Source organism: Prinia subflava, chromosome Z (genome assembly GCF_021018805.1).
Source record: "Prinia subflava isolate CZ2003 ecotype Zambia chromosome Z, Cam_Psub_1.2, whole genome shotgun sequence".
Taxonomy (NCBI): Eukaryota; Metazoa; Chordata; class Aves; order Passeriformes; family Cisticolidae; genus Prinia; species Prinia subflava.
In genome coordinates, this window is record NC_086283.1 from 97,936,470 (window position 1) to 97,949,557 (window position 13,088).

General features: G+C 40.4%; 2 protein-coding genes across 8 annotated transcripts in view; one reads left to right on the forward strand and one right to left on the reverse strand.

Annotated features, from left to right (window-relative positions):
- Positions 1 to 2,873, reverse strand: part of POLK (DNA polymerase kappa) — a 37,505-nt gene extending 34,632 nt beyond the window's left edge. For 2 of the 6 annotated variants that reach the window (XM_063423338.1, XM_063423340.1), the window contains exon 1: positions 2,398 to 2,571. The gene's annotated coding sequence lies outside the window, so the exon portion shown is untranslated. The other 4 variants (XM_063423342.1, XM_063423343.1, XM_063423344.1 and 1 more) reach the window with 4 other exon arrangements.
- Positions 2,874 to 3,089: 216 nt separating this feature from the next.
- The window catches only part of CERT1 (ceramide transporter 1), an 86,912-nt gene continuing 76,913 nt past the window's right edge, over positions 3,090 to 13,088 (forward strand). Inside the window, exons 1-2 of one of the 2 annotated variants that reach the window (XM_063423347.1) lie at positions 3,090 to 3,401; positions 6,737 to 6,871. In XM_063423347.1, the coding sequence (XP_063279417.1) occupies positions 3,306 to 3,401; positions 6,737 to 6,871 (231 nt within the window). In that variant the 5' untranslated portion in view covers positions 3,090 to 3,305. The remainder of the gene's footprint in view (positions 3,402 to 6,736; positions 6,872 to 13,088) is intronic. The other variant, XM_063423348.1, reaches the window with a different exon arrangement.

Below are 13,088 nucleotides of genomic sequence, written 5' to 3' on the forward strand. Positions count from 1 at the left end.
TGTAGTTAACCTGGCTTCTACATATTTTGTGCCAACAGATTCATATATGATTTAATTTTTTTAACTTAGACATAGAAGCCTAATACAGTGATTCACAGAGAGCACAATTGTCTTAGAAAAAAGTGTCTGAATCATTAATATTTCTGAGCCTATGTTATTAGGCAATACACTGTGGCATAACAAAGCTCCTTTAAGGATCCTCCTAAGAAAAACAGCATTGAATTTCAGAACAAACATAATGGTAAGCATGAACCCACTAGAAAGTGATGGAGAGTCTGTCTTAAAAACATAAAATGGACATCCTAAAATAGAAGGTATGGCAGTAGAAAAATTATATACAAAAAGGGAGAAAAAAAAAATAAAGGTATTTATAAAGTTACCCACTTGACAGTCCTTATCAGGACTGACATCCCAGGAGCTAAAACTCAACACTCCCCATTTTGGTACTACAACCAGTATATCAGCAATACAGAACACTATCTGTTCCACTGTTCTAAAAAAGTTGACAACTATTTCACTCTAAAACAGCAATTTGCAAACTTCTTCTAATCCCTAAGATGCTGAAAGGGGTACAGACTGAGTATAGGGGCACTTGCTATGAAAGAACAAACAGCAATGAAGCACAAAATAAAGGTTCAGTAGAAAATGTATAGAAGGAGTTAGGGAGGAGCGAGAGTGCATCTAGCCTAGACTGGTCTTGGCACAGGCAAGCATGATTCTTTTCAAATGGTTCATAACTGGAAGACTGCTCTTCCAGAGCACACCAGGTAAATGACAATTAATGTTAATGTAGGTGCCCTCCAAGGGATCAAACCTCTGTAGCCTGAACATAACTGCTCTCAAAATGAGTAAGAAGAACTTCAAGTCCTCAGCACTAAATCCTTCCTTTACACAGCTACCCCACTGCAGGCCATGCTTGTGATAAGGCCTTATCTCATTAAGAGTAACAGACACTATTTTATGTTTTTAAAAAACGGTCAGAACATTGGAAAGGAGGAATTTACATAAGTTATTCACAATTGCAATACAGTTTAAGGAAGTACATAAGCTGGTGACACTATGCTGTAAAACAAGACACATTAGGAGCACGTGGCAGATGTAAACAAAAATCTGGTACCTAGTACAGCAGATGCGTTATATGAGAGGCTGAAAAGGCAAACCTTTCAGCATTCAATATTTTTTCATTTAAAGTTTGTAAAATGCTAGCCACAATTAATAAACAAATAATCTTTCTAAAAAGGATGGATATATTCGTTGAAAAACCTGAAAAAATATCTAGTCAGTGCATTTTTAGTTTGTAACACCTGATTGATTCAATGTTCTGGAGGGGGAAAAGAAAAAGCAAGCTTCCTCTGTAATTAAGTGAATTTTAAAAAAGCATGACAGGGAATGTCTGTGTAAACGCCACAAGGACTTGCTCAGACATGTCTCTTCATCTCCTCCTCCTGAAAAGATTTTAATTCAGAATTTAGCTGGGAAAACACAACTGGCTTTACAGGTGATGCCAACTAATTTCAACAACATATTGCAGAGAAGAGCTATAAATTATCCTCATACATATCAATACTTACAAAGCTTGCTTGACAAATACAGAGCATTGAAACCAATGCTAAGGAGAAAAAATGCACCTCGTTTCTTCCCAAACATGCAGTGAATCAAAGAACGTAGTTTTTTGGCAACTTTTTATATATTAGTAAAGTGTCTAAAGTAGCACCCACAGCAGACTTCTGTAAAAGTTTTTCCTGTACATTGCAGTGATTATACAAATATTAAGATGTCTATGACTGGTTTTTATTTCTAATAGTTTAGGATAATGACACTGCCTTCTGAATCATTCTCAGTTCTGCATTCACAGTAAATATCTTTATATCTGACACTTTGAGAAGGTATGAATATTATTAAGTTTTAACTGCTATATATAGAGAATGCATATAAGTAGATGTGTCAATGCTCTTTCAAAAACATAAAAAACCCTCAATGGAAACTTTTAAACAGCCTACCACAGGAAAACTATACAATGATTTGTCATAAGGAAGAAGTCAGAGAAAACAGAACTGTGCAGCATTGCTCTTTCAAATAACAGAAGTGTATCTTCCCAATCCTAAATTTCCTCAACCAACATTCTTTAACATACGTTTCCCCCGCCCAAAAAATCAGAAGAAAGGAGATGAGTTAATACAAACCTTCAGTCTTTCCCAAACCACTATACCCGCTGTTCACAAATCGTGAAGTGACAGGTGCAACAGGGGTTTTTGTTTCCATTCTAAGAATATACCTGTACCCACAAATATCGACGAAAACACCTCTTTCAGAATAAATCTGAAGAAGATAATCACCGTTTCGTTCCCTGAACTACGAAAGCAGTCTAATAAATGGAAGACAGAACACTCGTAGTACCTGGCAGCCGCAGCCGAACGCTGACCCATCACTCTGCCCGCTCGGCACACCCCCTCCTCTGGGCACCGCCGGGGAAGCAGAACCCGGGCGGCTCCGGAAGGCTCGCCCTCCCCGCTCGTTTCACCTAGAGACGGCAGCATCTCCCGCCCCTTCCCGCCGCCTCCACCATCTTTGATTAGGGAAAAGTTTGGCGCTCACCGCTCTCAACACTCCCCCCTTCCTCCGCCAGTTTGGGGGCGGGAAGGGAGGCTACATCTCCTCGCCCTCTCCACCAAGCAGAGCCGGAGAGACGCTACGCTTCACTAAAGATAAAACAAATACCTCTGCACAAAAGACAAAGCAAACATCGCCCCGAGCAGCACAGTCGCCCCGGTAGCGGAGCTCCCCTTACCCGGGGGCACTGAGGCGAGACCCGCCGGCGCCTCCACAGGAGCGACGAAATCAAGATGGCGGCGGTGCCCTGCCGCAGTGAGACTACAACTCCCAGCACCCTCCACGGGCAATGGCGCCGGGACTCACGGCAGTGAGGGGCAGGACTACAACTCCCATGGGGCACCGCGGCGGGGCGGGGTGCTGGCGGATGGTGGCGTTGAGAGTCCGCCTAACCTAAGATGGCGGCGGCGGGAGCGCGCTGAGCGGCAGGCGGACGCGCGCTCGCCCCGCCTCCCCTCACTGTCCCGGTGTTGTGGCTCTGGCCGCGGGCGGGGTCTGCGGGGCCGCGGCGAGGGGAGCCCGAGGCTGCGAGCCTGGTTGCCGGCCGGTCGCTGGCAGGGGCGGGCGGCGCTCGGTGGCGGCACCCGCTCGAGTAGAGCGCGGCGCTCCGGTCCCGTCGGCAGAAGGAAGGCTGCTGTGGGCGGGGGCCGCTCCGGCTCTTTCCCAGCTCGGCGGTGGCTGCGGCTTCGGTCTCCATGTCGGACAACCAGAGCTGGAATTCCTCCGGCTCCGAGGAGGACCCCGAGACCGAGCTCGGACTGCCTGTTGAGCTCTGCGGGGTGCTCAGCAAGGTAAGCCGCCTCTACCCCATTCCTCCGCCCTGCCGCCACCCATCCTCCCCGCTGTCAGCCCCGACCGCCCCGGGGGCTCGGGCCGAGGGGCCCGGTGGCGGGGGGGCCGGGCGGCTCCGCGGGCGGCGCTGGCACGGCCGGGGCGCCGCCACCTGACGGCGGAGCGGCTGCCAGGCAGAGCCGCGGCGGCGCCGGGCGCCCCCTCCCTCAGCCCCGCTTCCCCCGCGGCCGGGGAGAGCCTTTCCTCGAGCAGAGCCGCGGTCCCCGCCGCTCCCCGAGCCCGCCGGCCGCGGGGCTCCGGCAGCCGCGCCGGGAGGGCGTCTCCCCGCGCCTCGGGCTCCGGCCGGAGCGGCGCCGGGCCTGGGTGTCGCGGCTGCCCGGGAGTTCCCGGAGGCACCCGCAGCCGGTGGTGTCTCCTCGGGAGCGGGCACGGCTTTGAGTGCAAGTATTAAAACAGGGCAGTGGAATACTCCTGCGGCAGGAGATAACGGGAGGAGCGGAAAAGGAAAATGGCTATATGGCTTGTTTCCCCTTTTAAAAATAACCGTAGTTATTTTCTCTTTTATCGCTGAAAATAAGGTGACTTCCGAGCATGTGTCGGTTTATACTGGGAAATTTTATTTTCAGAAGTACGTTGGAGTAGAATATTGAATTGCTTAGTTTTTATACGGATTTTTTTTTTTTATGACAGAAAGTGTATTCAGAATAACGTTGAAATATCTGTAAGATTAAAGTACTGTGTTTTGAAATTATTTTCCTGTCCTACGCGATAAGGCTAGGCACAAGGCAACGTGGGAGGCACGGGATACAGAGATCTTACACTGCCCTGAATGCGTAGAAAATAGCCATAACTGAGTGCACACTGTTGTGAGGGACTTTTGTGAACCCCTGCCAGCCTGAAAATGTTTCTAACCCCAGAGATAAGAGGAATGGTTAGGAAAAGAGAAGGATCTCTGCTTTCAGTTGTAAGATCTTATCTAGTAATGGATGGGGGAAGGAGGGGATGAGATGCATGTGAGATGGTGTTAGAGCAGTTACAATAAGAGATTTTTGTTTGGTGTATTTTTGCTGTTTTGTTTGCGTTTTTTTCGCAGCAAAGTTTTCCTTGGGTAAGATGCTTCTGTCGTTAGATGGGAAGTAATTTGTAGGATGTAATTAATTTTTATGTTAGCAGATTAAATACAAAGTCCAGGTGCTCTTTCTCAGTGGTGTGGCTAGTGAAGCCATGGCTTCAGACATTCTAGCTGAGGTATAATGAACATTTTTTACTTTTCTGGATGATTATGCTGAGTGTAGCATAATCACATGCAGTCCTTCCCATGAGAAACCGGAATTTAATCTGAATGGTCAGGTATGGTGAAACCTGTCACAATGAATATGTTTGAGGGGTAAGGTTACCTTTTGTTAGTTGATATCTCAGTAATTATTGAGGTAAACTAATTAAAATGGAATGGTAGCATACTGAACTTTCTACTAGGGAATTAACTATTTTTAATAACTTACTTAAAATCATAGAACTACACTGCAGTTCACTGTGTATGTAGTAGTTTTAGTAGTTCTGCCCTTCAGTGAAGAGACAAGCTGTGAAGGAAATGGAGTAATTTGGTAAGAGAAACTTATTAGAAAGTGGTCTTTTGAAATGTTTTGAAACTCTAGGCTTTTTTCCATTCTATTTCCTGCTAATGATTTTAAGGTGGGATACAAAGAAAGAACTTTGGTAGAGGAGGCTTTCAGGAAGCATGAGAATCCAGATGCTTGGAAAAACGCTGGTCTTTTCTCTCCCAAAACCTTGTGCCTACCCAAGTGTACTTTAAGGAGTCTCTTAATTCCTGGCACATTTGGGTTGCAACAGCAAGCTTTGATTGCAACAGCAGATGCAAGATTCACTGCTATAGATGTTTCTGTTAACTTTTTCAGAGAAGGAAAGGTGCTTTTCCTTGCTTTTTTTCTCTCCAAAGATAACTTTGGACTCTACCTTTCACATCCTGGGAGGAGCTGGGAATGTGAGAGGAAAAGAAGAAGGCAGGAAGTAAAGAGCTTCATGACTGCTTGTGCTACTACTTCATGCACTAAGCACACTTGAGGCTTTCTTTAGAAATGCTGTATTTAGCAATTAAGAGATGAAAAAGGGCTTTATATTCTAAGAACAAATCAAGGTCTTGCCTACATTTGAAAATTGTTAAGAATTTCTCAGCTATATTTTTTTTCTGTAGACCTCATTATCTTATTACTAAAGTTAACATGTAATTATGGAATATGTGTTAACTAAAGTATGTAATACGAAGTGGGAATGAGACTGTTAGTTGACTTTTCCCCCTCACTTTTTTAGATACAAGATGATTAATGATGGATAGACTGAAATGTTAACCAGACTTTTTCATCAAAGAACATTTGTCAAAATCAAAGAAATGCTTGCATGATAAGATTGATTTAAGTGCTTTTGTTTCTGTTTCTATCAAATTTACAACATTGGCACCATGATTGATTAATAAGTACCAGTGTATTGTCAGAATTATAGGATAGTCCTGATTTTCTGTCAGTGTCAGATGATTCTATGAAGTTAATATGATTCTACAAGCTGCAGTCAGAAAGATGTTGCAAATATAGCAATAGTAATCAGAACGGTCACTTCTCACTAGATCTCCCTAGAATTAATCCAGAATTTGTTCTCGGGATATTGGTTTTATTCAGTATGTGAATATGGAGTCTCTAGAAAAATCATGAATAGCATGATTGGATGTCTGCTGATAACCAAGTGTCTTCTTAGTGGAAGTAGTTAGAATTAAAACCTAAAGCAGTATCTATGGGCAATATTAAATTAATAAAGCACTGAGTCCTCTAGGCACTACAATAGTTATTTACTGTGCTGTGGGATAATGGCATGTTTGTGCTTATATGAAGAGAACTTTATATCATATTTTATATAAAATAAATTATTCTATGTTCCACTCAAGTCTTCTGGCCTAGCTCCAGATTTTAAATCAGGTGTCTAAACTCACCTTGGTCATTCATGTTTGATTTTTTTCCACCTCACCTGTTTTCCTCAATCTGTGTTATCAGTGTGTTTATTGCCTTTATTGTAACTGGCCTTGGCAGTGCAGTTGGAGTCCGTACATCTGTTGTCTTACTGATCCTTCAAAAGAACTGCTTTTTTGTTGCTTTAGGAGTTTGTAAAATTCTTCTAGGAGCTCTGAGCAGAAAAAAGTTCTCATTTGAAAGAACTTGTAAAAATAAGTTGCCTTTTTCTTCGGGTGCTCGAAAGCCTAGAGAATATCCATCATTCTTCTTTTATTGTTGTCTTTCCATTGGCTGATCTCTGGAAATTTTTTTTACAGTGGACCAACTACATTCATGGGTGGCAGGATCGATGGGTAGTTCTGAAAAGCAACACACTCAGTTATTACAAATCTGAAGATGAAACAGAGTATGGCTGCAGAGGCTCTATCTGTCTGAGCAAGGCTGAGATTACAGTAAGTACAATTTTGTTATTGCCATCATTCATGTTTGGAGGTGCTATGTATTTGTATGTGGTGGAAGCAAACAAGGGTATAGCAAATTCTTTTAGGTCATCTACTTATGACAGCGGCATCAGTGGAATACTGTGGAGCAGGGCAGGAATTCTTAATGCAAATACAAACTCATTTAATTTGTGGCTTCAGCAAACAACTTTTCCTTTCTTACATTAGAGGGTTTTGTGGGTGGGTTTTGTGTATGTCTTCCTCTGAAGGCTGCAAAGTTTTTTCTGTGGGTCAGTTTAAGACCCCAGAGGAGGTACCATCCTTCACAGCCTTTGCTCTAGAAATATGGTAGTGGTTCTGTGGCTGTGATTCTTGACTTTCTGAACAGACCTCTGTAGGTTTCCAAACAAAAACGTTCTTCTCTGTGCTTCTTTCTCTGAACAAGTTAGTGTGTTGCTGTTTTTGTCAAATGCTAAAAGAAGGTCTGCAGTAGACTGGTAAGAATGGAGCCTAAATATGAATGAGTGTGTTATGAGGATTGGCTGAGGAGGCTGGGGTTGCTTAGCCTGGAGAAGAGGAGGCTGAGAGAGGACTTTATTGCCCTCTACAACTACCTGAAAGGAGATTGTAGCAAGTTGTATTTAAGTCTCTTCCTCCAGGTAGGAAGTGGAAGGATGAGAGTAAATGCCCTCAGGTTGTCTAGCGGAGGTTTAGATTAGACAGTAAAAATGCTTCATAGAAGGGGCTGTAAAACATTGAAACAGGATGCCTGGGGTAGTGGTGGAGTTACCATCCCTGCAAGTGTCAAAAAATGTGTGGATATGGCGCTGGATGACATGGTTTAATGGTGAATGTGGTGGTGCTGGGTTGATGGTTAGACTTATTAGAGTTTTTCCCAACCTTTGTGACTCTATGAAATCTTAAAAAGATGAATTGGCCTTAGAAGATAGACAAAAAAAAATCTGCTTTTTTGGCTTTCAGAATTACAATACATATTATGACTAATGGTTGTCAAAAAGCATGCTGTAGTCTTTCTGGACTACCATGAAATTGTCTGTCCAGTTACTTGATTTAGAGTAAAAATAGCTGGACTTTCAGGTAGTAGTGTTCCTAAAGTAGTAGTGTTAAATCTTAGCATCTATGTTCTTATTCCACCAAATATGTGGAGCTTTTTCAAGCTGTCTTAAGGATGGCTAATGAGAAGTATTCTTCCTTACTAATAATCAGCTTACAAATACAATTTTATTAAACACCTCTTGGTTTGAAAAGAACAAGACTGGCTTGATTACATCCACTGGATGTATTTTGGAGAAAAGCTTGTAGAGAAAACGAGGATTTACATTTAGATGTCTGGCAAGTATTGTAATCTAAAAATTTAAACAGATCATGTAATATACTTAAACTACTTTTTTTAACTGTTTGCACTTCTAAAACTTCCTCAAGATGCAGCTTAATCAGGAATATATTGTACACGACAGACTCTAGGAGTTCTCACCGAGATGTATCTGTGACAGTCTGTTGAGCCTATGATCAGAACTTCCAGAAATGTCTCAAGAAACCAACCAGGCAGAGACAGGAGGGTGCTGGCAAGGATGCAGCCAAGGGGCATCTGCAGGCGTGCTGTACAGCCCATCTCAGCAGCCTGAATTCCAGTGGTGGTGGTGAGGTGAGGTTAGAGGGCACCACCATTGCTGCTGGAATGTTTTGGTACACTGCATGTTTTCAAAGGGAAGCTGGCGAGCCTCTCTTCTGACTAGGATGTAACACTGGAACTTGTTACAGGTAACTTTTCTTTTTCTCTCTAGCACCTGTTAGATCTGGTAACTTGGAGATGAATTGATGCATCTGTTTTTTAAGTTCTTGAACATCTTGAATACATAGAGAAAGAATAAAAAGCATCCACAGCTCTAAAGGTTAATCTGATATTTTAGTTCTGTTTTTGTTCAGGCTTATGTTTTGTGAATGGTATTTGATAGTTCAGTTGATAGATGGTATCCCTGAAAGCTAGTAAGTTCCAGTTAGTTATACCTAGCTGCAAGTAAAATTTTTGTTGTGGAAATTTTAGAAGTTGAGGAATACTATTGGATCATTTCATGTCTGAAGGATATAGAAATATACTTTTTAACTGTCTTGTAATTATTCTCTCTTTGTTTTTCAGAGGTTATACTTTTAAGCCAGAGTTTTACCATCAATGCTTCTGGTTTGATAGTTGTTCAGTAGCAAATTGCATACTGTATTTTTTTAACTTAAGTTTTCAATCAAAAATTGATTATGCTCAGAGGTAAATGTTCATGAGGTACATAGTTTATCTTCACTTCTGTATCCTTGTAATGTCTTCAGTAATTATAAGCTTTCCAGCATGTATTTAAATGCATAGGAAAACACCAGTAGCTGATAAAATAAATGTTGACATGATAAGGTGTGAAAACTACCTTTACTTTCAGTGGAACTTATTTATTGAATGATTTGTAGTTAATTTGGTAAGGAGGGCATGTCGGCTTTCTTACTGGCTTAATATTCAGTTGCACTGATTTGATGTAGTTGAGATCTTAACCTTAAATACTTTTCAATAATATTTCACTATACTGTAAGTCCAATTTCACTTGATCTTGGTGATCCAGAGTCAGACATATTAACTACTTCTGTCTTAAACTATATTTCAGTGAAGCCTTCTGTAGTATGAGATGGTGTTCATGACTGTAATGTTCTCTTGTAGGAAAGGGTGGTTGGATTTTCATAAAGCTTTCTTTTAGGTGCTTGAATTAGGTATGAATATTTGAATTTGATGGGAAGTGTAATGATTTTCTGTGCATAATTAATTCTACTGTTATTACAGAATGACCACTTTTTGTTAATATATAACCATAAATTTGGAAAGTTATTGTCACTGAGTAGTCTTACTGACCTTTCAGCAATGAAGATGAGTCTAATTACAAGTTGTAGTATTAATTGAGATATGAATGTTGTATGCAGAAACCCACAGTTGCTTCTGCTCTTGTTTTATTATTTGTATTACAGGGGGTAGAGACTGATAGATAATTTTAAAGGGATATTTTGTAAGACACTCATCTTTTCTGTTTATTTGATGGAAGAATACTAGTTAAATTCATGCTTATTAGCATAGCTTTTTTGTGTGTTTCAAGTGCAGAATTATATTGTCATACGTCCAGAACGGATATGACTGTGTGACAGTGACCTTTCATTGTATGAAAATATGGGATCTGATTGGACTACTAGTACTGAAAAGAGCTGATTTCTCTGGAATAAAGGAACAAAGGATGAGTATTTATTGTATACTCACTGGATTACATCAAGTTATGAACTGGCTGTATGAGCTAAGTTTGGGCAAGAATGATGAAAGTCAGTGTATGACCTGACCTTTATCCACATAAGACGAAACATCTCAAAGGTGTTTAATTGGTGCTGTGTGGTCAGTGGATGAGATGAAATTATGCATATTTTAAAAAGTTTCTATATGGACAAACTTAAGCTTTGTTATATTAATCTAGCCTGGTCATACTAAATTACTGCTGGTGATGGTAGTCAGTGTCAGTTGGTCTTTATTAAGGATACCCATCTTTATTTTAAAGCTTTGTCATTCCTTCATTTTTGAAGTCAAAGTTGCAATGGGGAATTCTGTGTGCAAGGTTAAGAATGGATATTCATGGCAGTGCTCTAAGTGTGGATCCCTGGGGCATGGTTTTGGAGTTGGAAGGTCTTGGATCTGTTATTAAAAGAACAAAAAGAAAATGCCCAGTAGATCTGGAGGTCCAACTTTTAGGCAACCTGGTCCATAAGCTTGTGCTGTCTTTGCTGTGTTTCATTGCTCTGTCTGCTCTTACAGTGCCATCACTATTGTTGTATGGAGTGACTTGCACTAATTCATGTAGTCACAGCATGATAAATCAAGAATAACATGTTATGCAGTACCCCCGCTTCAGGCAGTCTAAGAGGAAGTCCAACACTAATTTAATTGTGGTAGAAATTTATATTAATAGATTCTCAAATCTCTTTATAGAATTCTTACTAACGAAGTGTTTATCTGTTGAATTCCAGGGAGTTTTGCCTGGTTAGAGTAGCTCTTCTGCATGGATCTATATTGAAAAATATATAGAGAAATGTAATGCTTTTAAGATTTTGAGATTGCTTAAGCTCAGCTATGTGTGAACTTTGTATTTTTGGCCCTAGAGGTGACTACCTACACAGGAAGAGTTCCAGAAGCTTATGTTCCAACTTAAAACTTCAGCGTTTCTACTGGTAAAATCTATACTTGTCATGTTGCTTTAATCCAGTGGTTGGGATTCATCTTCTTTCCTGTGTATATTATTGATATAGAAGAACCTTTTGGTTGTATTTGCTTAAACCAAATGCAGTAACTGTGATGTAATGGTTTTCCTTGGCTTTGGTTGTACTGCAATGGTGTATATGCATATCAAAGCCTTTATGGAAACTTGTTATGTGTGGTCATAGGTTGGAGACAGAAATTATAGCTTGAGTCCTCTTCATCATAAGACAAGCAGTCTGTTTTATTGTTTGGACCCTTCTTATACAAGGAGTTTAAATCTCCCAGATCTGGACAACTGATTGATCTGGGTCTTACCTCCCAGCTCCCTGGCCAGTGATACATCTGTGTTTAGGGTTGGAAGGGATTGGTTGAGGTCTCTGAGTTTAAATCTATCCTACGATTGTTCACCTAGGGACTTGTTTATTGAACTAGAAAAGCCATATTTGGTTTCTTCTTACAGCCAGATTTATCTATTTAGCTACAGACTAGCTGTATTGTGACAATTCACCCTTCTGGTTACATTGAAAAATGTAAACACGTTCTTTGTTATCTTCTGCAGGCGCCTTGCAGTTAGGATGACAAAGACAACATGGTAACACAGATATCTCATGTATCATTGGAGTTGTGACATTCACATTCAGGAGCTGTTAAGAGGGTTACCAGAAATACAGAAGTTTTTAAGATGGAGTTACAATTTTACAACTTAAATTTACAAATAGTAAACAATTTAACTCAAGACCATTTAAATTAAAAAACATACATCTTTTTACTGCTTATGTTTTCTAGATATTTGAGGTTTGGGGTTCAAGTAGGGTAATGGGTGAATTGTCTTAAAATTGACAGTCTTCTGCTTCTGACAAGCTTGCTAGGTTATGTTGTGAATTAATTTAAAAATGTGAGAAAAAGATGAGAATGTGAGAGCACCCAAGACTTTTGAGGGGGGTGTACATCCCTCCCACATTTCTCCCTTTTGTTTTAACAACTATAATAGGAACAAAATACGCACTTCTGAATTAAATTAACAAGATGAAAGTTATAACTGCCTATATGCTTTAGTATCACCCAGTGTCTGCTATCGCTGAGGAGCCTCCTTTTCACAATGAGGTTTTGGGAAGCTTTTTCTAGATGAGGCCTTTATGTTTATCTCAAAGGAAAAGGGGTTTAGCTTTTGCAAAGCCAAAACACCTAGTCAGAGTGATTTGCTTTCATTTTTAGCATAGAAACACCTGGGTTTGATACTTTTTCTGCCACTTAAGACAGTAACCTGGCTAGGGCTAAGACCTAGACTGGGCAGAGCTTCTCTATCATATCTTTAAAAGAAATCTTTTAGTAGTAATTCATAGAACAGCTGGTTTTGTCATCTATCCTTGGCTAAATAATCAATGATGATAGAAAAAGTTTATAGATAACTGTAACTATATACATACACATATATAAGTCCTTTGAAAGTATTATTTACTTTTTTGTTACAAACAAACCAATTCAAAACTATCAAAGGAAATATCTCTTTGTCTTAGTTAGGTTTTACAGGTCATATCTTGGTATCTGATTAAAAGTGGCATATCCTTGTATTAATAATGTCTTTAAACACTTGATTTTTGCTCTTTTTGAGTAAAGTCGTAAGTAAATTGTCATTCTAAGGGTTTTATAGATGGTTTAAGGTGAATATTTGGAGCTTTCAAATTTCTCTTGTGAAGGCTTCTTCACTTGGTTGTAATCCTTGGGTGCTAGTTGTAGACTAATCATAAACTAATAAGCATTCTTGAAATGACATGCAAAATGTTACTGCTAATCTTGCTGTCTAAAATACTTTTGAAATAAAGTTAACAAGTTAAAGAAAACTCCATGAGGCAGTGAAAGGCATATGTGCATTTTCCTTATAACATTGGGATTTCACTCACTAAAAGTTGCCAAGTCTCGATCCTGAGAGGGGAGACTAAATAC